Source organism: Schistocerca gregaria, chromosome 3 (assembly GCF_023897955.1).
Source record: "Schistocerca gregaria isolate iqSchGreg1 chromosome 3, iqSchGreg1.2, whole genome shotgun sequence".
Taxonomy (NCBI): domain Eukaryota; kingdom Metazoa; phylum Arthropoda; class Insecta; order Orthoptera; family Acrididae; genus Schistocerca; species Schistocerca gregaria.
This window is the reverse complement of record NC_064922.1, coordinates 417229223-417255525: the sequence shown is the minus strand read 5'-3', so window position 1 is coordinate 417255525 and position 26303 is coordinate 417229223. Positions and strand designations below refer to the sequence as shown.

At 39.2% G+C, this 26303-nt stretch overlaps 1 protein-coding gene across 2 annotated transcripts in view; it reads right to left on the bottom strand.

Annotated features, from left to right (window-relative positions):
• Nucleotides 1-26303, bottom strand: part of LOC126354332 (jouberin-like) — a 259936-nt gene that overhangs the window by 27393 nt on the left and 206240 nt on the right. For both annotated transcript variants that reach the window (XM_050003897.1, XM_050003898.1), the window contains exon 10: nt 15201-15362. In XM_050003897.1, the coding sequence (XP_049859854.1) occupies nt 15201-15362 (162 nt within the window). The remainder of the gene's footprint in view (nt 1-15200; nt 15363-26303) is intronic.

The following is a 26303-nucleotide window of genomic DNA, read 5'->3' as shown; positions in this document are numbered from 1 at the left end:
AATATTTTCACATACCTCATTTTCAATTACAATTGATGTATCATCAGCAAATAAGACTGAATGAACATCAATAGCAAGTGGTAGGTCATTTAAGCAAAAAAGAAACAGATAGGGACCCAATATCAAACCTTGTGGGACTCCTTGGGGAACTAATTCTTTGTCATTAAGCTTTGAGAAGACCCACTATATGCAGTTCAGAACCAGTAAGAGATTTCCTTCCAGCATGAGTATAATGTATGAAGACATGCTGATCAAAGAGGTTAATAGTGTTAAATTTCTGGGATTACAACTCGATAATAAATTCAGTTGGGAAAGGCAAACCACAGAATTATTTAAGCACATAAACAAGTCTGTATTTGCCATGAGAATGATGTCAGATGTAGGAGATATACATATAAAAAATGCATACTTTGCTTACTTTCGTTCACATGGGATCATATTCTGGGGAACTCATCAAACCCAGCAAAAGTTTTTAGGGTGCAAAAGCATGTGATAAGAATCATTTGTGGTGTAAATTCAAGAACTTCTTGTAGAAACCTGTTCAAGGAACTTTGTATTCTAACCACTGCTTATCAGTATATTTATTTCTTAATGAAATTTTTTGCAAGTAATACATCTCTATTTCCAACCAATAGCTCAGTACACAGTATCAATACTAGGAATCAGAAGAAGCTAGATAAAGGCCTAAAATCACTTACCTCAGTCCAAAAAGGGATCTAACATTCAGGAACACACATTTTTAATAAATTGCCAGCAACCATTAAAAACTTGGTTTCAGATAAAGCACAGTTTAAATAGAGTTTGCAAGACTTTTTGATAGGCAACTACTTCTACTCCAAAGATGAATATCTTAACAGAGACGGATAAGTCAGCTTAAGTAAAAATATCTGTTAGATTTCAGTATTGACAACACCTTGTCACAACAGTCAAGATCAGGTATTTTGTGTATGATGAATTTATTAATAGTCGATAACAGTGTTTCATTCTGACAGTGAATTAATTCTCTAAATATTAGCTGTCCCAGTTTACTGCATTGTATTAGCTTATTTTTGAATATCTCCTGACAAATGATGAGGGTAGTAAGTATTATATTCAAATGTTTTACATTTTTATGTCATACTTTCTGACATGTTCCACACCCACAAGAATCATCTCATTTTTTGGATCCATGGAACAAAAACTGAATCTAATCTAATGTAAAGTGATTCAGTAAAGTGATCGTGGTTTGCAGCAACCCATAACAAACATTTTATTGTACTAGTGCAAGTACAGAATACTCAAAACATACATGCATTGAAGAGCCAAAGAAACTGGTACTCCTGCCTAATATTGTGTAGGGCCCCCACAAGCTTGCAGAAGTGCCACAACACAATGTGGCATGGACTCAACTAATGTCTGTAGTAGTGCTGGAGGGAACTGACACTATGAATCCTGCAGAGCTGTCTATAAATTCATGAGAGTAAGAGAAAGTGGAGATCTCTTCCAAACAGCACATTGCAAGGAATCCCATATATGCTCAATAATGTTCATATTTGGGGAGTTTGGTAGCCAGGAGAAGTGTTTAGACTCAGAATATGTTCCTAGAGACACTCTATAGCAATTATGGACATGTAGGATATCGCATTGTCCTTCTGGAATTTCCCAAATCTCTCGAAATGCACTATGGATGTGAATGTATGCAGGTGATTAGACAGGATGCTTATGTATGTGTCACCTGTCAGAGTCATAACTAGACACATCAGGGCCATATCACTCCAACAGAACATGCTCCATGCCATTACAGAGCCTCCACTAGCTGGAACATATCTCTGATGACATATAGGATCCATGGATTCAAGTGGTTGTCTCCATATCCATATTTGACCATCCATTCAATACAATTTGAATTAAGACTTGTTCGATCAGGCAACATGTTTCCAGTCATCAACAATCTAATGTTGGTGTTGAGGGTCCCAGGTAAGGAGTAAAGCTTTGTGTCATGCAGTCACCAAGGTTAACACGAGTGGTTCTTCAACTCCAAAAGCCCATATCAAGGATGTTTCACTGAATGGCTCACATGCGGACACTTTTTGATAGCCTAGTATTGAAATCTGCAGCAATTTGTGGAGGGCTTGCTGTTCTGTCATGTTGAACTATTCTCACCAGTTGTCATTGGCCTTGTTCTTACAGGATCCTTTTCCAGTAGCAGCAATGTTGAAGATTTGATGTCTTATTGGATTCCTGATATTCAAGGTACACTTGTGAAATGGTCATATGGGAAAATCCCCACTTCATCCTACCTAGGAGATGCTGTGTCCCATTACTCATGTGCCAACTAAAGCACCACTTTCAAACTCACTTAAATCTTGATAACCTGCCATTGTAGCAGCAGTAACTGATCTAACAATTACACCAGACACTTGTTGTCTTATATAGGTTTTGCCAACAGCAGCACCGTATCCTGCCTGTTTACATATCTCAGTATTTGAATACGCATGCCTCTACCAGTTTCTTTGGTGCTTTAGTGTACATAAAAAAGAAGAAGGAATGTAAAAGGAAATTAATAGCGAAGAGCATATATAGGATGCTACAAAATGATACTGACAAACTCAAGGGGTTGCAGAGGGCCTTTTGAGGAACAAATAGGGGACAGGAATCTGTGACCAGAAACATCATCCAATGATGTTACAGAGTGGTAAGTTACAGCCACCAGAAGCTGCCACTAGGCCACCCATTTGGCAGCAAACATGACCTTTTATGCTGGTGGACCACAAGTGGAACATGTCACAATGTACCTGAGAGCATCCTGGATGTTACATGTCACCACAAGTGTTTTGCCAGCCACAGTAAAGTTGGTCACAGAGGAAAAAGACTAACATATACGGTAGAAACACTGTGCTCATTCATAATTTGCCTTGTGGTGTTGTGTCGCTTTGTGGAGAACTTCACTTGGTCTTAGCATAGAAATATTCATTTCATTTATGGTGAGGTAAAAGGAAATGGGCAAGCAGCTTATATGTCTATCGGCAAAGTCATCCAAATAGGCATCAGCCACACCATTCTATAGTTCCAGCTATTCATCAGTGTCTGGGTGAAATGGGTGGTTTCAAAGGACATCACAATGGCGGAGGACATATATCACGCATATGAGAGTTCAAATTTGAAGAGGATATCTAAGAGAGGTTCAAGCACTTGCACTGTGCCACATGCACTGCAAAGCAACCTCATAGGTGAATGGTGTAGTCAGGACAGAACCACTGGCTCACCTAATTAGCAGAAGGAGAACAATGATGAAGACCCAAAAACGCCGCTGAAGGTAATTACGATGCTGTGAGTACGATTAACCCCCTGAGCTCAACATAGGAGAGGATAGGCAGCACTGCAATGCCCTTGCACTGGAATCAACAGTACCAACAAATGGCATCTCAGCAGGAGGCAAGGCCATCTGTGGTATCCCACAGGACTCATCCAATTGAGCCATCTGTCAGTTATCAGAAGGTGTGCCCTTTCCCGCCACTGTAAGCTCATGTGATTCTGCAATTTGGGCAACATCGGCTAAAAAAGGGTTGGGCAAGGCCAATGCCCTAGTCTAAACCTCATGATTAGAAGCTAACCTACAATCACATTCCCAAATTAGCGAGTCTGCATAAATCAAAGGACACTTCTTTGAAAACAACAATTGTGTGAGAGGCCCTGCAAATTGCCAGTCCAGGTCACATAAAACTGGCCAGGGCATTGTGCTGGTTAAACTGCAACTGTGCCACCACAACATGGGTTTGATGTCCAAAATACTGCATAAGCAACTACAACCATCAGAAAATGGAAGTTTTCAGGCTCAGTGGAGAACTACAAATTTTGGACCATTTTGTATAAACCTGAGCTATATAGCAATAAGGTAGCCTTATCAACTGTAATGACAATGTGCCTTACTTGGCAGTGCAGCAAGAACAAACACAGGTAACTCTCCCTCCTTTCTGTCAACTCAACAAAACTGGAAAATGGTGCCATTGACCCCCCCCCCCCCCCCTGCCTCTCCCCCGCACCAATGAGGCAAGGGTGTGAAGCAATTCCACATTCTGGTTTATCAACACCTGCATCTGCCACATGCACTGCAAAGCAACCTCATAGGTGAATGGTGTAGTCAGGACAGAACCACTGGCTCACCTAGCTGGCTCACTGCTGTAGCAGCAGCAGTTGGTGCTGCACATCTTGTATGCACAACTGTACCTACCAGCATTGCAGAAATGCCATGGCCCAAGTGATTTATTTATTTTATTATTTATTTATTTCGTGTTCCGGTGATCCATGTTGTGAATACATCACAGGATATGGAACGTGTCAGTTTTACAAACTTTTTATGGTATTTTGTAAGTATTGCTATTATTCATATTAAAATTATATGGCTTAGATTAACATTACAAATTAAAATCACAAAAAAATAAATGTTACAAAGTTTAAGTATTACAGACTCTATACATGTAAATAAAATAGAAAGAAACTTCCACATGGGAAAAATATATTAAAAACAAAGATTCCAAGACTTACCAAGTGGGAAAGCACCGGCAGACAGGCACAATGAACAAAACACACAAACACACACACAGAATTACTAGCTCTCGCAACCGATGGTTGCTTCTTCAGGAAAGAGGGAAGGAGAGGGAAAGACGAAAGGATGTGGGTTTTAAGGGACAGGGTAAGGAGGGATTGGAATGACTCCTTACCCTCTCCCTTAAAACCTACATCCTTTCGTCTTTCCCTCTCCTTCCCATTTTCCTGAAGAAGCAACCATCGGTTGCGAAAGCTAGTAATTCTGTGTGTATGTTTGTGTGTTTTGTTCATTGTGCCTGTCTGCCGGCGCTTTCCCACTTGGTAAGTCTTGAAATCTTTGTTTTTAATATATTAGACTTTATACACGCACATACAGAAAATTTACTACTGAAAACTTAAGATGTTTACAAGTAATAGATATACAGGATCACAAAAGAAGAGTGGGAAATGTATCTGAGACTTATCCGTACAGGTACTAGGGTACTATTCATCGTGGTTCAGGAACTCTTCTATAGTATAAAATGACCCTTGCAATAGGAACTGCCTTAAGCTTTTCTTAAACGAGAACTCATCATCTACTAAACACTCAATTTGTCAAGGGAGGGCATTAAAAAACTTACAACCTCTGAAGTGGACCCCCTTCTGTACCTTACTCAGGTTTGCATGCTCATAGTGGATATCATCTTTTCTTCTAGTATCATGATTATGATAAACTCTATTAGGTTTGAAGAGGGGCTTTTTTTTCCTTATGAAACACATCAAGGAGAATATATATTGTGCAATGGATGTGAAGATTTGAAGTTCTGTAAAAAGATTTCTGCATGTGGCTCTAGGGTGGGCTCCATTCATGATTCTTATGGCTCTTTTCTGTGCAGATAGCACTTTCCTAGCAAGTGGCTGATTTCCCCAGAATATGATTCCATATGCCATAAAGGCATAAAAATAACCATAATAAGCTGATTTACTGGTTTCCGTATTTCTGTAAGAGCAGATAATGCGTAAAGCATAAGTTGCCGAATTCAGCCTTTTGCAGAGATCCAAGATGTGGTTTGACCAGTTTAGTTTGCTATCTATATGTAAGCCAAGGTACTTTGTACTATCGACCTTAGCTATCTGCATGTCACCTAGTTTTTGTTCTTGATCATCTTCTTTAGAGACTGTCTGAAACTGGACATAGTTTGTTTCACTGTGATTAATAGAAAGACCATTTACATTAAACCAGTTCACAATATCACTAAAAACCTTATTAGCTGTCACCTCAAGTTCATCCACTGAGTTATCAACCAGTAGCGTAGTGTCATAAGCAAAGATGGTGAATTTACGAAAATCTGTGCATAGAGGAAGATCATTAATAAAAATAATAAAAAGTAGGGGGCTCAGAATGGAGCCTTGAGGCACTCCACAGGTGATTGTTCCCCATTCCGATGATGCTGATGCACCTTCTTGACTATCCAGTACAACTTTCTGTTTTCTGTTTGAAAGATAAGAATGGAGCCACTTCCCTGCTGCCCCACTTATGCCTAGGTATGAAGCTTTATGCAAAAGTATTTGGTGACTGACGCAGTCAAACGTTTTGAGAGGTCACAAAATATTCCAACTATCTTCATCTTTTTGTTGATGGACTCCAAAGCATTGGCAGCAAATGCAAATATTGCATCTTCTGTTGATAACCCCTTCTGAAATCCAAACTGACTTTTACTGATGATCTTATATTCAATGAGGTGATTAACAATCCTGGCATGCATTAGTTTCTCTAAAACCTTAGAAAAACTCATCAGTAATGAGATTGGCCGATAGTTAGCAGTATCTGCCTTATCTCCCTTTTTATACAGAGGTTTCACAACTGCATACTTAAGTCTTTCGGGCACTATTCCTTGCTTAAGTGACGCATCAAAAATGTGGCAAAGGATTCTACTTAAGTCGCCGCAGCAGTATTTTAATAATTTGCTAGATATGTTGTCAACTCCAGTGGAGTTTTTACTTTTCAGGGATCTAATTATTCTTTCAATTTCTGGAATAGTGGCTGTTGTTATTTTGATTTGTGGTACTGTGCCAGGTACGCTGGCTTGCAGAAAACTAATGGCTTGATTTATGGAGCCTTGCGATCCAATTTGTTCTGTTACTGTTAAAAAATGTTTGTTGAACATATCAGCAACTGTTTTTGGATCACTAACAATATGATCCTGATTTTTTATTTGAATATTTTCACTGTGAACTGCACTTTTCCCTGTTTCCTTCTTTACAAAATTCCAAATAGTTTTTACTTTATTGTTCGAGTTATCAATTTCTGCCTTTAAGAACATGTTCTTTGATGCCTGTATGGTTTTGTTAAGAATTTTACTGTACAATTTGTAATGCTTAATCTTATGTGAATCATCTGATGTCTTGGCTCCTGCATAAAGCTCCCTTTTTGTTCTACAGGAAATTTTGATGCCCTTAGTAACCCAAGGCCTGTGATCTGATTTATACAGATTTTCTCTAATTAACTTGTTAGGAAATGTTTCTTCAAAAATACTTGTAATCTCATTGATAAATATATTAAATTTGGAGTTTACATGAATAGCAGCATACACAGAAGACCAGTCCATGTGCTGTAATTTATGTTTAAAGTTTTCCATGTTCTGTGTGTTTGTAATCCTAATGTTTTTCCAAATGAAATTTACTCTCCTTTGTACATTCATTTGGTTTATGGTGAGGAACTGTCCATCATGATCAGATAGGCCATTTGTAACATTTTTTACACTTAAATTATTATATGCATCCTTATCTATAAATATATTATCTATTAATGTACTAGAACTGGCTGTTACTCTAGTTGGACTGTTTACCACTGACACTAAATTGTAAGAGCACATCAGGTGTTCAAGATGTGTTCTATTCCTGTTTTCTGTTAAAAAGTCCACATTAAAGTCACCCTTTACAATGACTAATTTAGTTTTTCTAGGCAGGCGGGACAAGAATGATTCAATATTTCCCATAAAAACGTTCAGATATCCAGCAGGAGCCCTGTAACTTGACAGCACAATAACTGTTGCACTGTCTGTTGTTATCTCAATACCACACACCTCAAAGTACTGTTCCACACAATATTTGCTTAAATCTAGAGATTTATACACTACATTATTCCAAATAAATATTGCGACACCACCCTTTCCCATACTAGATCTACAATAGTGGGCAGCTAAACAAAAGTTTTCAATCTGTAACATGTTGATTCCATCTGTGATATGATGTTCAGAGAAACACAATATATCAGGTTTACTTCCACACTCTTCATCACTTAGGTGAATTAGCAGTTGGTCTATTTTATTTTTCAGACCTCTTATATTTTGATGAAATACAGACAAAGTTTGAGACTTGCTCACCTTTACATTTGTATATTTGTTTGTGGTATTTTTTCTCAGTAGACTAGTTAGTTCTGCTTGTGGCACTGGAGTCCAATGTTTAATACACGAGAGAGATGTTTCACATGATTTTGACTGTTTTTCTCTCATGTCACTCAACATAAAAAACGCTGAGTTACCTTTCTCTTTCGTGTAGGACGAGCTGCTGCTTCCACTGTGTGTGGTTCAGCTGCTAGTTCTCGTACTGAAGGCACTGCTATTTCAGATGATGATGCTGTTTCAGTTGATGATGATGTCAGTTCCACACAATGGGATAGGTGGTTTGGCCATAAAAAGTTTTTGCAATTAAACATGCTACACTCATTTGCATTTTCAGTACGTTTTACACTGTATTTGTCTTTGGGTACAATGTTTTCCTCACTGATGTTTGGTTCTCTATAACTGAGTGGTATTATGGGCCCACTTAGTGCTTTTTCTTACATTACAGTCTCTAATATGAAATTTGTGATTTCTCTCCTCCCAAGATTGTTTAGGTGAAACCTGTTTAGTGTATAAAACTTTCTGTGAAATTTGATTGCTTTAATTATTGTAATATTTGCGAATTTTGAGCACAGTTTGTAGATCTGTGAATTTATGCTGGTTACTTCTGTGTTTACACATGACCAGTTTGGAAGATCCTGTCTGAAAGGCACATCCACTAAAAACACTTTCTTTGATACAATGCACAGTAATTTGGCTTTTAAAGTTTTTATTAGATGTTGGCTGTTGTTGCAAGCAACATCGCTTGTTCCTGTTGCAATTACCACAATGTCAGAGGTGCAAGTTTTGGGGGTGTTTTGGTTAACGTTTTTGAGTACGAAACTTGCATTGGCTTGAGGGTAAACGTAGCCTAAACATAGGATAAGGGAAAGGAAAATATATGGGCTCAAACAAGTAAGAACATCCTTTGTCACCACTTAAATATCTGTTTACATAACTTTGGAACACAAGAAGTTGTTGTTCCACATGGAACAATACTGGCCAGCATACAAGAAATAGAGTCTCAGGAAATTTTTAGGGCTCACAGTTGTGTTAGTAGACACGGAAAGCTGTCCATGAAGAATCACAAACTGTTGTTGAGCTGGCACACGTATATAATCATGCCACCTATACAAGCCCAACTGAGAGGGTAGTTAAAGCATTTTTCAGAACCAGACTGGAACCTGTTGTATCCAGTATCAGAGGAATTCATATAGCTGTTTGAGAAAAGACCACATTTACTGGTAATACATCTAATATAAGTAGAAATTCAGACTGAGGATACAAGACCAGTAGCTCAAAAGACTTACCACACCCCCTATCATTTGCTGTCAGTTATGAAAAAAAGCATTTAACACCAGTTAGATGCAACAGTGACTAAGCCTTCCTCTCACCTATGAGCATTGTACGTTATCATAATACCTAAAAGGTGCATCAACAGAGAAAAACTTACTACTTCCATGAAGATATGTGAGCAGTAAGCTGCATAACCACCCCAGATAAATATCTTTTCCCTTGTATCAATGAAATGCTCAATCACTTGGTAAATTGCAAAATCCCCTCCCCTGTATATGAGGTCAGAATATTACCAAACACCATTAGCTTCTCAGGACAGATCCAAGGCTACATTCGTCATGTTTTCTGGGCTATAAGAATTCCACAGAATGCCTTTACATTTAATAAATGCACCCACTAATTTTCAGTGGTTTGTAGACTTATTATCATACAGATCAAAATGCACCATGTGTCTAGTGCATCTCAATGATATCAATGACTTTTTGTAAACATCTAAAGAAAATGCACAAAGTGCTAACTTGAGCTTAAAACTAGAGAATTATTCTTTGCAAAGTCTTGTGTGTAAATCATGGACCACATTATGAGTTGGGCGAGCATTAAACCAAGATCCACATTTCAGTGAAGCCACTGATGACTTTCCTGCATGAAAAATATAAAAGAACTACAATCATTTCAGAGCTTTGTCAATTATTGCCACAGGTTTATGCAAGGTTACATCAGCATTATGAAGCCCTTGACTAGATTACTCAAAAAGAGGCTACCTTTCAACCACTGAATGTAATGTGGTAATGCTACAAACTAAAAATGTTTTGACAAAATCTCCCCTAGTAGTTTATCCAGATTTTAAAAAAACCGTTGACTATGTCACATGGTGCTAGCGATTATGCCACAGGCTGTGTTGTAAGTCAGGAACAATTTGTTATGCATCCCACAGCCTAACAAAGTGGAATTAATTTCAGTATTACTAAGAAGTAGCTGCTATCTCGGATATTCAGTGCACATTATTTCATGTACTTTCTTTATGATAGACATTTCATTATAATCACTGACCATGCTGCCTGACCACCCCAAAATTTTTAAAAGACCCCAAGTAGTAGACTGGACACTAACATTACCAAGTGAGTACAATTATCATCCATTACAAACCTGGAAAGTTGCACAAAAATGACAATGCACTGAGTAGAAAAGTTACAGGCAGCACAGTAACAGGATAAAAAAGTTAGCAGTTTGCTGCCCTACCAAATATCATATCCAAAAACAGTATCTTCTATTGCAGAACCTCACAAGATAACCAATCAGAAATGCAAAAAGAACTTCAATGCCATGTCATTATACACTATAATGATGGTGCTCAGGATTGCCATAGTGGAAAAGAGGCACCAAACAATTGAGCGGCAACAAGGTGCTGGTGGAAAGGTCAGCAGCACGATACTGAAGATTATATCCATATATGCTTCCATAAGCACATGAGAAAATAAGTACATATTATTTCTGGTACTGTCTGTTGACATGATAGCAGAAACAGTGGCCTCTTTAACTTAGTCATAGCATGAATTTAAGTGCATAGAAGTTAACAATCAAGTTTTCAATACAAATGACAGTTGTGACTGCCTTCACAATTCTAATGCATGTGCAATGTGTGTAACCCCAACAAGAAAACTACTATGAAACACAGATGTATCATAAGTACTCTCTCACAATCTGTAATCTTGTATTTCAATTTTACTTATTTTCATGGCATAATTTTTCCCTAGTTGATAGTTGCAATTAGTTACAACTTAGAGAAATAACAATCCTCACATAGCAGTAATTTTTACACTCACTTTGGGACATTTATGACTCTTAACATCAATTATCTGCATCTATTATCACAATTATTGAGAACCTTTACTGCCTCAAAATATTTTAGTTTAATCTTGTGGAAGCTCAAATTTTACTTTGAATTCTGATGGATTTCCAGGCAAATTTTGTTGCCTGTGGTTACTTACACCTACACCAGAAAGGTCCTGTAACTAGGACCCTGGTTTTATCGCACTAGTTTTGAATATGTGTATTTGAATTTACATTATAAGATTAGTTTCATGAAGTTGTTTGAAGAATAGAGTGTATTTACTTGTGATGCACACAATTTTCATATTGAGGTTAACTGTAATAAGATTTTAGGTGCTGACCATGAGGGTTGATCCTCTATTTTTTTTTAAATTTTTTTTTTTTAAATTTTTTTTTTTTTTTTTTTTTTTTTTTTTTTTTTTTTTTTTTTTTTTGGAAAAAAATATCATTTACCATTTACACTCTTCCAGCATCATTTCAGTTAATATCAAACTATGGCATTTATAATGTTTGATAATTTCTCTACTGTAGACAACTGGTTCGCACTGTTATTGCAGTTTAATGTTTATACTTTGAGTTGTAAGCTACTCTCAGTGTCCAAGACCTTGCCATTTTTTAATATCTCCCCAAGGCTCCCTCAAATCCCATGCACTTGAGTGTCACAGGTAAATAACTGTACCTGCCTCTTGTGCTATCCAACTAATGTGGGGAATGATGGCATCACCATACAACGCTGCCATCCCCAAGGTTCCAGGGCCATCACCACAGCTCCCTGCCCATTGTAATGCCCAGTCAAAAATATATTTCCCTGTAATTGTTTTGAAGCCAATTAGCAAATTTTGGCCTACTAAGCACTTGTTACCTGTAGCTATATGCCCTTGACGTAGACACCTCCATCACTATATGTGCAGACAAATTTCCATTACATGTAGAGCAAGCTTTTTCAGCCATCTAATAATACAACTGCATTTGATCTGATTGATCAACACCTGGCATGCCACTGTTGTAGTCTCTGACTATGTTTCGTTTCAAGGAAACTTTGCCATTTCAATTGCAAACTTCCACCACTTTGTCACGGTGCATATTAGAACCGGTCAGGAGTTCTGTTTTGTTCCACCTCTTGCAAAGAGCAACATTGTCATTTCTTTGCCACACCATCTGACCTTTCTTTATGTTTGTAGTAACTAATGAATTTGGGTTCCCTTTCTGTTGTTATGTGATGTTCCACACACATAGATTTTGTAAGCTGAGAAAAGTTTTGTAAGTGATACACAATTATAAAAATAGTCCATATGAAGCATATATTTTTTGTTCAAGAAAGCTTCCATCAGGAGTGAAAGAACTTCAGGTGCATGACACACCTCAGCCTTCTCTTGTGATGTGGCACAGTAGATTTTTATTTTGGGAAACATACCATTAGATTCACAGATTTCATTAAGTTTTACACCATACTTGCGTACTTGTTCTTGATCTACTGCCTGAAAAGTGAGCCACAAAAACCACTGATTTGTCAATGTAGAGATTCTTGTCTGGAAAGTTATTATTGCTCGTGATGCTACTGAAATGATCCAAAACTGGTCTAGATTTATAGTGTTGGTCATTGGATTGCAGTAATTTATCTGAGATATGTATCTATCAATAAAAGCTAAAGTATGTCCCTACTTCTACAGTTGAAGAAGGATCTGTACTCCGGTAATGTTCTGTCGATGGAATACAACAAGGCACCATGTGCAGCATCATCCACAGAAGAAATATGTTCATTTCCACAACATCTGTACCCTCCATCTCAAAAGCCTCGATAATCTTCTCCTATCACTTTTTTCTGTTTCCTGGCTCGCATACAGATTTGCTTGTTAACATAATGACATTAGAAACACTTCAAGAGGGGGAAGGGGTGGAGGGGGGGGGGGCAGCAAATCAACATGTGCAATGATGCCAAAATTTTGTAAGTCTAATTCCAATCCCACATCCTCACTGAACACAAATTACTGGTGGATCCTGAGGAATGTCACTTCACTCATCACTGTTATTCATAGTGCCTGCTAAGGGACCAACATGCTCGACTTGGAAATTTGTGGTAAGGTCTTATGGGACCAGACTGCTGAGGTCATCAGTCCCTAAGCCTACACACTACTTAGTCTAACTTAAACTAAATTATGCTATGAACAACACACACACCCATGCCTGAGGGAGGACTCGAACCTGTGACAGGGGGGAGCCACACGGACTGTGACAAGGAGCCTTAGACCACGCGGCTACCCTGCACAGCCATGCTCGTCTTCTTCATTGCATTCACTGTTATCTGCATATGAATCCTCACCTGAATGCTCAAATGAAGATGGTTCACAGAGAATCCAACATCTAACAATTCATCCATAAACTGATCCCATTCCAATTCATTCATGCCAGTTAGCTGTTCAAGTTCCACATCACTCACTTTCCTTCTATTGCTAGCCATTTTATAGAAAAAAATGAGCACAGATAATGATAAATGTCAGTTAGCCACCTACACTGAAGACTGACCAGCTACTGACACAGTTGAAATAAGACATGGACTGTATTGTCAAATATGCTCCAAGATATACAAGCTGGTAACAGATTGTTAACAATGAGTTATCTCTTAGTTTGCTTCTGAGCTGAACTTCCTACTCTGCACACCAACTATGAGATTATTCACAGGCTCTATTTTCCCACCAAGAAAAAATTTTTTCTTCAGTTTCGATGATGCAGATGGATTACAAAGGAGATGACAAATGAAATTTATGAACTGCTTAATATGGCTTCTCAGAGCAGTTTACTCAGTTTGGCTGAGGCAGTCAACATCTTAAGAATTCTGTAACTTCTCTCTCTCTCTCTCTCTCTCTCTCTCTCTCTCTATCTCTCTTTCTCCTCATCTAAAAACAACTCAAAAACAAATAAATCTTTCAGGTTATGATTGTGATCACTGATCTGCAGCACGATAGTGAGTAGACATTTTCCCTTTATTTACACAATAATTTGTACAATGCATTGTCAGTAATTTGTATCAATACAGTACGAATATAATGTTTAAATATCTCATAAAAATGTATGCTTTATTTCCATGCTTTTTTTTCACTTTTCAAGATTGAATGTGGCTCACATATTTTAAAGTTAGGTGAATTTGTTCTTTAAATTAAATAAATGTTTATAGTTCCTTAAACTGAAGCTCACTTTTATTACAATAACAGAAATCCCAGGATGGAAATAATAAACTGAAGTAATGAAAGCTAGTAACTCATCTATATGTGATTGGTGTATGGTTTCTAGACACACTTAACACCACCGAGATGGAACTAGCTTTCTAACCATCTCTATCTATCTCTCTCTCTCTCTCTCTCTCTCTCTCTCTCTCTCTCTCTCTCTCTCTCTCTCTGAACTAATTAGGTCAGAACTGTCTCTCCAGTATTTCCTCTTTTCTTGAAGTTCTGTTGACCTAAGCTTATATTAGTCTATTTCACTTTATTCCAGTTACTTGTTATTTACCATACCACACATACTGTAGCTGTGATCTCCCTGTCCTCCTCCCATCCTCTTAATCACTCTGTTCTGTGAGTGTTCCCTTTTCAGTCCTTATTTTGCTACTTCCATTGAGGGTCACCTGCTTGCCTTCTATCACATCTATTAACTCCTCCCCCTCTTCCCCCCACTGCCACAAGTGCCCAGAAATCTTATCTCCAAGTTGCAACATGCCTTTTCCCCATCCTTCCTTCATTCTTATTTATTTATTTAAATGCACTTTTCATGTTTTTACCAGAGAGAACCTAAGGATGTCTGATGTATTTGTGGAATGGAAGAAGAGAAGATAACAATCCTCCATACAGTTGAGGTATTGAGTGGCCAATAGGTGAATATAGCTCTGAAGAAGAACATCCTCCAAAAGTTTAGCAATGTTTTCATTCTTTTTATGTGCCTATTGACCACTCCGTGACACAGTATTAGACTGAGTTGCTACCTTAATTCCATCCACAACTACCCATTAACATAATGCTGTTTTGTATCACTGACAAAACATTGTATTCATACTTTAAAATGTGCTGCCTGCAACTGCAAATTAATGATAATTACATCAATTTGTGTTATATCCTAACTTTAACTCTGCTACAAGGTAATAACCTCTACTTTACTCTATTGTAATGAAACTAACAATAAGACTGGCATACATACCTATAGTTGACTGCACCTCTAAACCATTGAATGGATGATCCTGTGGCAAGGTCAACCATTCGCAACAAACTGTCTCTAGCATGCACTAGTAAGCGTCTTCCTCCTGGGTGGAGCACTAAATAGTTTATAGTAATGCCGCGGGTTTCATGCAGCTCAATTTTCCTGCACAGAACAGGTCAACAGTATGTAGAATTTAGGAGAAAGCACACAAAAATCCTAATTAAAAATGTACAGTTATATAAAAGAATGAAATATCAAAAAATAATTAGTAAAGTAACAAAAATCACTTTTACACTATACAAAACTTTTATCTATTACAAATTCTCAATAAGTATAATGGATTTACTACATGTCATAGTCCTTTGAAGCTGCTGATAACCCAGAATTAACTATCATTAACTTTTTAAATTTTCTATTCCATCTATTTACATGTACACCTATATGATAGTTTGCAATGGTGGAAGGGGGGGGGGGGGGTGGAGACCTGGGGCATGGGGTATTTTTAATATCTTGGAAGTCAAATGGTGATGTGTAAGTAGCCATGAAAAATGTACCAGTTCAGACACCATTAAAAAGCTACAGAATACTGACTTTTCAGTCATTTTCTTGAAAGAAAAACACATGGCTATACGCTATATTTTTTCCTTTCTCTGAGAGCTTGAGGAGGATTGGGGACCACAGCCTTCCTTGCCCTTGGGTAAGGGTGCCCCTGTCTATTCTGTCTTTGGAGATCACACCTGAAAAAAGATTTTGGTAAAATAATTAATTCATATGTTCCATGTGTTGTTAAGCAAGGACATAGAAGCTCTTATTGTGACTACCTGGAGCTTTAGGCATGACATCGGTCGAAGCACTGTGTGCTGTTCTCATAATCTTCCTGATAGATATTACAATCAGGTATCGGGCTGCACTGTATTGGTTAAAGATGGGTAGACTACACCAGGTTAATATAATAACTGGTTCACTGCTGAATAACAAGCAGGACTTCAGAAAATGGAAAATTGACACATGAAAAAGAAGTGTAACATACAGCAAGCTGTAACACTAATTGCATTATGGTTAAGTGACCACACTGTTGGATTTCCACATAGGTGATCTGTGTTCAGACCTACTGCATGCCACTTTTTTCCACTGTTTACTGTATTCAAATTTGTGTCTGTGTCCATTTGCAACAGCAGGGTGTAAGGAAGGAACCTATAATGACAGTTCATTCTGCACAGCTACTTTATTAGCAGCCAAAAGGAATGAATGGGAACCACAAACATTTGATGACAAGGTGACAAGTCAACCAAATCCTCCACCAGTAAAGACATCTGGAGTGCTATACACAGTAATAGTGAACATTATGTGTGTCATACGACAGGAATCTCTTGGAGTGAGAGAGATAAGCCTCTCTGCCCGATTTAGGTGTTTGTACGAATGGCAATGTGATCACTCCCAAGGAAATGGTGAAAACGTAATAATTTCTCACATATGCTGCAAAAAATTAATGCAACAGTTTCACAATCACACAGTTCCTCTGTGCTCTGTCAAAAAATGTTTTTAACGTTTTTGAAGTTTTGTTCCATTTTGGAAGTTTTGACTCTTGAATTCCTTTGTTGCATTGTAGTTCACATCTGTTTATTTATTGTTTTCATTTATGAGTGATGTCTATGTGGAATCTCACCTGCTCTCACTATTCATTACATTTACTTGTGACAGTAATGTATTCTTACCACGTGACTCATATTCTAAAACCAATGTATAACACGACAACTGCCAAGACTATACAAAGAGAACAAAAATTTCAATGACTGGATGGACAGCTCATAATGTCATGAAAAAAAGGAAAAAATGGCATGAGAGAGCTTTCAACATGGCTCATCTGCTTCACAGTACAGCACTGTGACCACTTAATGATGATGATGCTATGCTTCTGTATGTGGGCTTATTTTGTATTTTTATTTATTTATTTATTTTAACCAGTTCAGCACACCTTCTTCCTGTTTTCATGCTTGACCTGTGTTCAGTTTTTGATGGGCTATCCACTGGTCTATCTTACCACTAAATCTGAGGGGGGGGGGGGGGGGGGGGAGGACACACTGGGGAGTTTCCCTTGTGAGAATTACAAGGGAGTAAAGCATGTCACCATCACTTGTGAGCTTGTAGGATTTATTCATGTTTCTGAAATCTATTGACCTCATGGTGAGTTAGGTTTATCTGTGCTGTAGGTCCACAATGCATACTTGAAAACCCACAAAAAGCTGTATCACTGCTTTCTCTGATATTAACATAAATGTGGGATCAAGAGTGGTGTGCTTTAGGCCCTTATGGATCTCAGCACCTCACTTGTATTCTAATCAAGATACCATGTTGGCAGACATTACTACTTGAGTTTAATCATTTCCACAAATGGCACTTTGTATTTGGAGCTGGTTGTTAACTGGGTGGGAATTGGCTTTCCTGTGCAATGTAATCATGAACTATCTTGTATCTATTTTAAATGTTAACAAGAAAGTAAAGCTGTGAGGATGGGTCTCGTATGTCACACTTGGGTAGCTCAGTTGGTAGAGCACTTGCTGTGAAAGGTAAAGTTCCCAAGTTTGAGTCTCAGTCCAGCTTTAATCTACCAGGAAGTTTCATATCATAGCACTCTCCACTGCAGAGTGAAAATGTCATTCTGGGAACAGAAAAGCAAATTACCAGCAAAAGTTAGCTGCAAAGGAACTAGGGCCTCCGAGAGCAGATCCTTTGATTGAGAGAATGATGAAATAAAATAAGCGTGACTACAAGTGAACATTTAACAAGGAAGTGTACAGTTAGAATAAGTTGTTGTGTGGATGCAGCATAAGAATGTCTGATTTTCAGCATGGAAGTAAATTTTTGAACTAATACATCTCTTAGAGATCTTGTATATTTATCTGAAAAAATGAAAAAGCACAAAAACTCCCATTTACACAAAAATGTGAAATGGAGAGTTGCTAAAGCTTATACATTATTTCATTATTGCACTAAACTGTACTTAATTATGTACAAAACGACAAAATTCCACAAAAAAATTCTTTCTTTTGTCAGATAAGTTATGCATATTGTTATTATTATTATTATTAATTTTAGTGTTATTATTGTCAGTGACTGTAGTTGCATAAATTTGTTGATGAGCATAACTTTTATACAGCAGATGCTATTAATTTCACACTCTCAAATTTATCTGAATCTAAAAATTTGTGAACCCAGAGAATGTATACTCATGAGCCACCACTGTACTGAGTCTCCACAGATGGTGATTACCCTCACAAACATGTACAGGAACAGAACTTTGATGCCTTATCTCTCCAGTCACCCCCCCCCCCCCCCCCAAAGTCCTACTGTCCAGTCACAGAGGAGCATTCCCCTCATGACTCAGTACCACACAGTACTGGAGCAACTGAGTGACATTATCCACCAGGGTGTCGACTACCTCTCATCATGCCCTGAAAGGAGGAAGTCCTACCCACTATTCTTCCCATCCCTCCCATAGTGGTATTCTGCCACCCACTAAATCCAAGTAATATTATCGTCCATTCCTACAAAAGCCCTGCTCCTAACCCTTTGCTCATGGATCATATCCCTGAAGTAGACATAGATGTACAACCTATCTCATACATATTCTCTCCACCATTTACTCCAGTCCTGTCACAAGCATCACCTATCCTATCAAAGGTAGGGCTATCTGTGAAAACAGTTATGTGATCTACAAGCTAAGCTGCAACCACTGTGCTGCATTCTATATGGGCATGACAACCAATAAGGTTTGTGTCTGCATGAATGGCCACCAACAACCTGTGCCCGAGAAACAGCTACACCACCCAGTTATTAAGCACACTGCCCAACACAATGTTCTTCTTTTCAAAGACTGCTTCACAGCCAGTACCATCTACATCCTTCCTAACAATACCAGCTTTTCTGAATTGCACAGGTGGTAATTCTCCCTGTAATATATCCTAAATTCCCATAACCGTCCTGGTCTCAACCTTCATTAGTCACTGTCCTTCACACACCCATCCCTTTCCCTGTTCCCACTCTAGCATTACACAGCCTTCTATTCCACCAATGCACCCACAGTCTTTTTACTTTTCTCAACCCACACCCCTCTCACACTACATCTAACTGGTATCTAGCTGCACTACCCTCTCCCCATGTCATCCATGTACACTCCCACAAGCACCACTTTACCATCCACTACCCATACCCTGCTATCCCTCTCCCCTCCCTCACCTCCAACCCAGCCTCCTCCTTACCCCCAACAACCAGACTGCTTCTCCCATAATGCACTGTTGCTCGTACTCTGACCTCAGCATCCAGAGACAGTGATCATGTGCGTGAGAGTTGCATTTGCATGCATGTCATGTGTGTATATATGTTGTCCAGTTCAGAAGAAGACTTTTTGGCTGAAAGCTTACTTGCCTATAAGTCTTTCTGTTGAGTCTGTTGGGGACACAACACATCCACTGTGTGATGAGTGGCAATATATCCCTTTCTAGTATTGTCATTATTCCATCCTGGATTTTCTATTGTTTAATTATGTATGACAACTGTACTGCTTTTAACCTCCAATTATCTGCCAAGAATAGAACATACGTTTTGTTAAGTTATGCACTGAAATTTATAGAAATCATCAACAACCAAAAACCTGTAAAAATGTAGGAAGAGTCCGTTCAATCAATATGGATGCATTCCCACAGATGCTACAGTGTAGGCTAGGGATAGAGTGTTAACTGTGGCACTGCCTGTTGGGTAGCACCCATAACAAGATTTACAATATCAGGGCAAAGCACAGGCCATCAGACCAATAACTTGTTACACAAAACCCTCCAATATCCCTAATGGAGGATCTGAAGCACATCCCACTGAAGAGTGGCTGGAATCAAAACCATAGGTGTTATTAGAATCCGTAGCTAATAGACCACCACCACCACCAAATTCTGAAAGGCAGTGATGGAGGGAAAAACAGTTACCCAAAGGATCAGAAGCCCTGCCTGGAGGCCTATCTGGCCAAACATGCTGAATGAAGAGAACAATTTGATGTAAAACTGGATTGGAAGTGACAAAAACTGCAATCCAGGAGCCTGTAATAGGAAACCCTTCCATTGTACATTATGCCGCAACATCTAAATGAAAATAAGGGAGTTCATCCTGATCAGAAGTAGGATTTGAACCAATTGGAAGCTTGGACAGTCCTTCAGTGTCGGCACACTGTGTGGCAGGCAGAAAAAGTATTTCATAACTGTAGTGAGACAGGAACAAGGCCCAATGCTGAACATGACATGCTGCTTTGTCAGGCAATTAACCTGAAGGATTAAATAAGGAAATGAAGGATTGTGGTCAGTAATAAGGTAGAACTTAGACCTGTACAAGAACACATGAAACTTTCTGAGGGTATAGACAATAGCAAATACTTCCTGTACAACATGGGACTAGCACTGTTGGGCAGAGCTGAGCATTTTCAATGCACAAACTATCAGACATTCAGAACCATCCTCGTACCAACATGCAAATATGACCCCCATTTCATATAGAGAGGCCTTCGCAGCCAAAACCAGTTGGTTGCCAGGATGATAAATAGACAAACAATGAGCAGAATGTAATTTAGATTTATAAAGTGTGGACATGTGCTCACAGGTCAGCATCCACTGAAAAGGAACATTCCCATAGAGAAACCCCTGGATTGGATGGGCCAATGTGGCCACACCCAGAATAAATTTGTGATAGTAAGCAATTTTACCTAAAAATCTTGGACTTCTTTCACAATTGTAGAGTGAGACAGAGCTATGACCACAGCGACTTGATGACATAAAGGCATAATCCCATTCCAAGAAACCACTACCCCAAATACACAATGAATGGATGAAAAAATATGACTTGGCTTTGTTGCATTTAAATCCTCCAATATGTAAGACAGTGAGCACAGCACATAAGTTATGTAAATGCTCTTCCATGAATGCAACAGTCATGACAATGTCATTGAGATAAATGATGCACACTAGAATTAACACTACCAAGTGTTCCAAAAAAGCTGAAAAATTGCCAAGGCATTTGTCACAGTCAACAGTTTCCTGCACTGGTATTGGTACAACCTAAAGGGCATGTTAACTACAAGGAGCCATTTAGAATCCTCGTCCAACAAAACCTGTAAACAGCCTTCAGATAAATCAGTTTTGGAGAAAAATGAACCCCTAACAAGCTAAGCCAATAATTCATTTGGACAGGGCAAAGGGTAGATGTGAATAATAGATTGAGCATTAAATGAAACTTTAAAGTTGCCGTAAATGTAAAGTTGACCAGTTGATTCGTTTAATATCAGGAGGGTTAGATATGATGTAAAAGATTGTATGACCCCCAATGACACCAGACTGTCCAAATCTGATGTAATAGATTGTATGACCCCTAATGACACCAGCCTGTCCAATTCTGCTTTCACTTGATCACACAAAGACACTGGAATATGGGACACATGGAAAAAACAGAGTTGCACTGTAATCAGAGTAATGAGGACCACAAAATTTGTGGCACAACCTAACCCATCCGAAAAGAGAGACAAGAACTTAGGGTGCACACAATCTAACTGCTGGTAAGGGACTCACTTGGAAATGACATACACTGTATCTAAAGCAGAAAAATCAAAGCATTGAAAGCATCCAGACCAAACAAATTTGTGGTGTCAGTATCATCAACTATCAAAAAAGTCAAGGAATAAACTAGATTTTATACATAGTGGGAGATGTAAATTGCCCCAAAATTGGAATATGCTACTTGTGAGTCACTAAACTTTGAGGAACTGTAGACCATGCATTTCGTCAAATGGAAGTGATGCGAAACTTCCTGGCAGATTAAAAATGTGTGCTGGACAGAGACTCGAACTCTGAACCTTTGACTTTTGGGGAAAAGTGCTCTACTGACTGAGCTACCCAAGCATGAAGCATGACCTGTCCTCACAGCTTCAATTCTGCTAGTACATCATCTCCTACCTTCCAAACTTCACAGAAGCTCATCTGTGAATCCTGTAGAACCAGTACTCCAGAAATGAAGGATATTGCAGAGACATGGCTTAGCCACAGCCTGAGGGATGTTTCCAGAATGAAACTTTCACTCTGCAGTAGAGTGTGCACTGATATGAAACTCCCTGACAGATTAACACTGTGTGCCTGACCAAGACTCGAACTCCGTACTTTTTCCTTTCATGGGCACATGCTCTACTGATTGAGCTACCCAACTTTTCAAACTTCACAGAACTTCTTTTACGAACCTTGCAGAACCAGCACTCCTGGAAGAAAGGGTATTTCAGAGACATGTCTTAGCCACAGCCTCGGAGATGTTCCAGAGTGAGATTTTCGCTATGCAGTGGAGTGTGGGCTGATAAGAAACTTCCTGGCAGATTAAAATTGTGTGCTGGGCTGAGACACAAACTCAGGACCTTTGCCTTTTATTCTAAAAAGAGATGCAGGTTCCTGGAACAACGCTAACTGACACAGCAACTGCTAGATCTGAAAACAGAGCCAAGAAAAAACAAAGCCTTACACATGTTAGCATCAGTGACACCAAAGGTGCCCTACAGGGGGATATGCTTCAGCTCCTACATCAAGGACATTGGGATGTCTCACATAGCAAGTTAGTGACCAATTGGCATGTGTTTTGACTTGGCATCAATGGCAAAACCGTGTACATCTTGTCGCAACCTGCTCTCAGTGTGCTACCATACACGCAGTGTTGTGGTTGATGCTCTCTTCCTGGTCCACACTAAGGCATCCACGGCAATACATCATTGTTAATTCCAGGGGACCATTCCTACATTCTTACTAGTTGTGGCTGTCCATGCTCTCTCTAAATTTCCATACGTTACCCACTGTCCAAAGTCAACCATAGCTATGATTCAAGCATTCTCCATAATTTTTGCTATTGAAGGGTTGCCTTATATGCTTGTGATGGAAAACAATCCACAGTTTTTGTCTCCGACCTTCCACATTTCTGCACCTGTCAAGGTATTCATCATGTGACAGCTCCTTCTTTTCACCCTCAATCTAACAGTGAGATGGAACATCTCATCTTCAAAGTCAAAGTTCAAATGAAAAAACATGTAATGGACTCCTCTGCAGATGACATCTTGGCACACTTCTTGAGTTCCTACAGGTTAATATTGGTGGGGGATCAGAGTTCGGCAAAGATGCTCCATGGTCACCAGCCACGTACCCCCCCCCCCCCCCCCCCCCCAGCCACTGCTCATGCTGCCCCACGAACACACACCATTAGGGCCAGGGCCATTGTTGTAGTTTGCTCCTTGCTCCACAGTCTGGGCTTTGTGGTTGGCCCCCAACAGAAGTGGATAATGGTCATGTTCCACAGCTGCTGAGGTTGTCACTTCTGCATGGTGTTCACTAGTGAGGGGCTGGGGACATGCATGTGGTGTCTCTGCTCTGGGGAGCAGATCCATCCTCCTTGTGGATGCCACCACCTCCAGACCATGGATGAGCTGCCTCCTTCCAGACCTTCCTGCAATGCTTTGCTTCCACTTGTGATTCCGCTGTCAGCTGAGTTGGTGCCTACAGGTCCTTCCACATCAGCAAACCTGGCATCCCCGACAGAGCTGCCAGTGCCCTCACTGCAGGCATGCTTCTACAATGTTGAGGACCTGGATGTTAAAATGCAGCCAGCACTCTTGTCAATGGTCCTCTCTAATCATATTTCATGGGGGAGCTGCCACCACATGTGTCCACAGCCACCCCACTTCTGCCCCTGCTCACTGGTTCCAACCTGGAGTCTCCTTCCCCCACTGCTGTCATCACCTGCATCATCAGCCACAGAGGCCATGTATGTTTCAACAGCTGCCCTGATGCCTGTATCGGTGGAGCATCCTTTTGCCAAGGGTCAAGGGGTTCCATAATCCTGTACATAATACTAGGTTATGTATCGTGGTATCAGGACACCTGCATGCTATACTTTGAATATTCTGCCAACAGCATTAGCATGAGCTGGCCATCAGAGACTGCCTGCAGTGGGCCACATGACTTGTGCACAAGACATAGCATCCACCAAGCCATCTACAATAGCCCTGTGCTTGGCATAACTACAATGCAGCGAGCACTCACTCTCATGGTATGTTCTAACTTATTGTCAACAGCTGATTGCATCAGTATCTGGATTATTTCTATGTTTGTGTATGTGGAAGAAGAATAAACTTAGGTTCATTGTGGCCATACTGTTGTTTGTGTCTTACATTATGACATGTATACGTAAATTATCTATAACACTAGATGCTGATACTGCATTTGAGCACAAAAGTTTTCAAGGCAATGGCAGAGGGAATATTTGCAATAGTACCAGCAGCTATTACCACTGACATAAGTAACACCACTTGACTCATGCTATCTGTCATGTTGGTTGAAACACAAATATAGCTGTACAAAGTAAGTCACAAAGTGGCAACAAAAATAACAACTAGGGAAGTATGTACCACACAGATTAACTAGTCAACAGTTAAGCAGTTGGATAATAGTAAATAAGAAAAGCAGGCTACTTAGCAAAATGTATGTTCCATTCATGGTAGATAATCAGAGGTTAAAAGCAGTACAGTTCCCATATATAATTATGTAACTAATAGAAGATACGTATGGAATGCATTCATCATAGCAATGAATATCAAAACAATCAGGGAATCATAACACTCCAATTTAGTAGCATAATCCAGAGGACTACAGCTAACTTGCTACTCAAGTTTTGTAATTCTGTCACATACTCTTCACATATCAACTGAAGACACTATAAAGTCTCTGTAACCATTACACACTGTGATAATGAAATTTGCCATGGAATAAAAATATGTGGTTGTTGTGGAGTTCAGTGCCCTGATGACAATGATGAATTGTATGCGGAAATGTAATTTCATTTGCACTTGGCTATGTTATTTATATTACCATGGCACTTACCACATTCTGTTATTTTAGGAATATTATTCTCTAGTGGTGCGAGTAGAGAGGGGAGGGACAGATAGCCACTTAGGGAATGGAAAGTAAAGCTGCAGTTGCATCAGTCAGTCAACTATCGACCATCACTTATCTCACTATGAGATCACACAGCATCAATCCTTGATATGTGTACATCTGCTAACATGAAGAATATGATTTTTCTGTGTTCACATGTTTCTTATGCTCAGTGGTGTCTAGGAAGTGTTTAAAATTCACCAAATCTTTTCTAGGTCACAGCTCCCGTACAAGATAAGTAATTTTAGTAGTAATAAACTGTTTCTAACACTTTAAACTAACTTATTACGTTAATTATAGTGCTCTTCAAGAGTACCATTAAAAGTTTTTGTCTTACTCGCGTAATCAAGCAAAGTTCGTTTTGTTTACATATCGTGGCCAGGCCGAACTTTTGAGCTTTCAGATTAAACTTCATACCAAAATTTTAAGTGCATTTACTGATAGTTTAGTGTGCCAAATACGTTTGCTGCCCATTTATATCTGTAGAGTATCATCATCTCTTAAGTAATTTCCAGTAAGAAACTTCTGAACCATTGTTTACATTGTCGCGAGTGGGCCTAATTTTTTGTACATGTATTTTCATTGTTTTCCGGTAACTTAATTGTCTTTCTGTCGCTAAAATCGATTTGTACCATGAGTATAAAGTGCCTGACGTGCCGTAGAATCGTTAGCTTCGGGGTCTGGTGTGATGGATGTAGTAACTTTTTTCATTGGGGAGATTGTAGTGGTGTGGGAATTGGGAAAATGAGCGAGACTCATCAGTGGTTCTGTAGGCTATGCAGTAGAGATAGAAAGATTGTGGAACAGGAGGGGAAAATTGCTACCCTTCAGGTTGAGTTAGATGAGGCTAGATGAGAACTGTGCAGGTTAAGGAGGGAGAAGGGTAAACAGGGGTGGGAAGTGGCAACAGGCATAAGGAACAGGCCAAGAAATTCTTCTGGCAGCTTTGTTATTAATGTACAAAATAGGTTTGACCTGTTGCCTCAGTCGAAAACTGATGAGCCTCTCACAGAAGTAGACGTAGACAGGGCTCAACAAGCTTTCAGCAGCAAATTGATTAAGAAGGTAGGGAAGTGTGCAAAGAGAAAGAAAGTCTTGTTGCTAGGTAGTT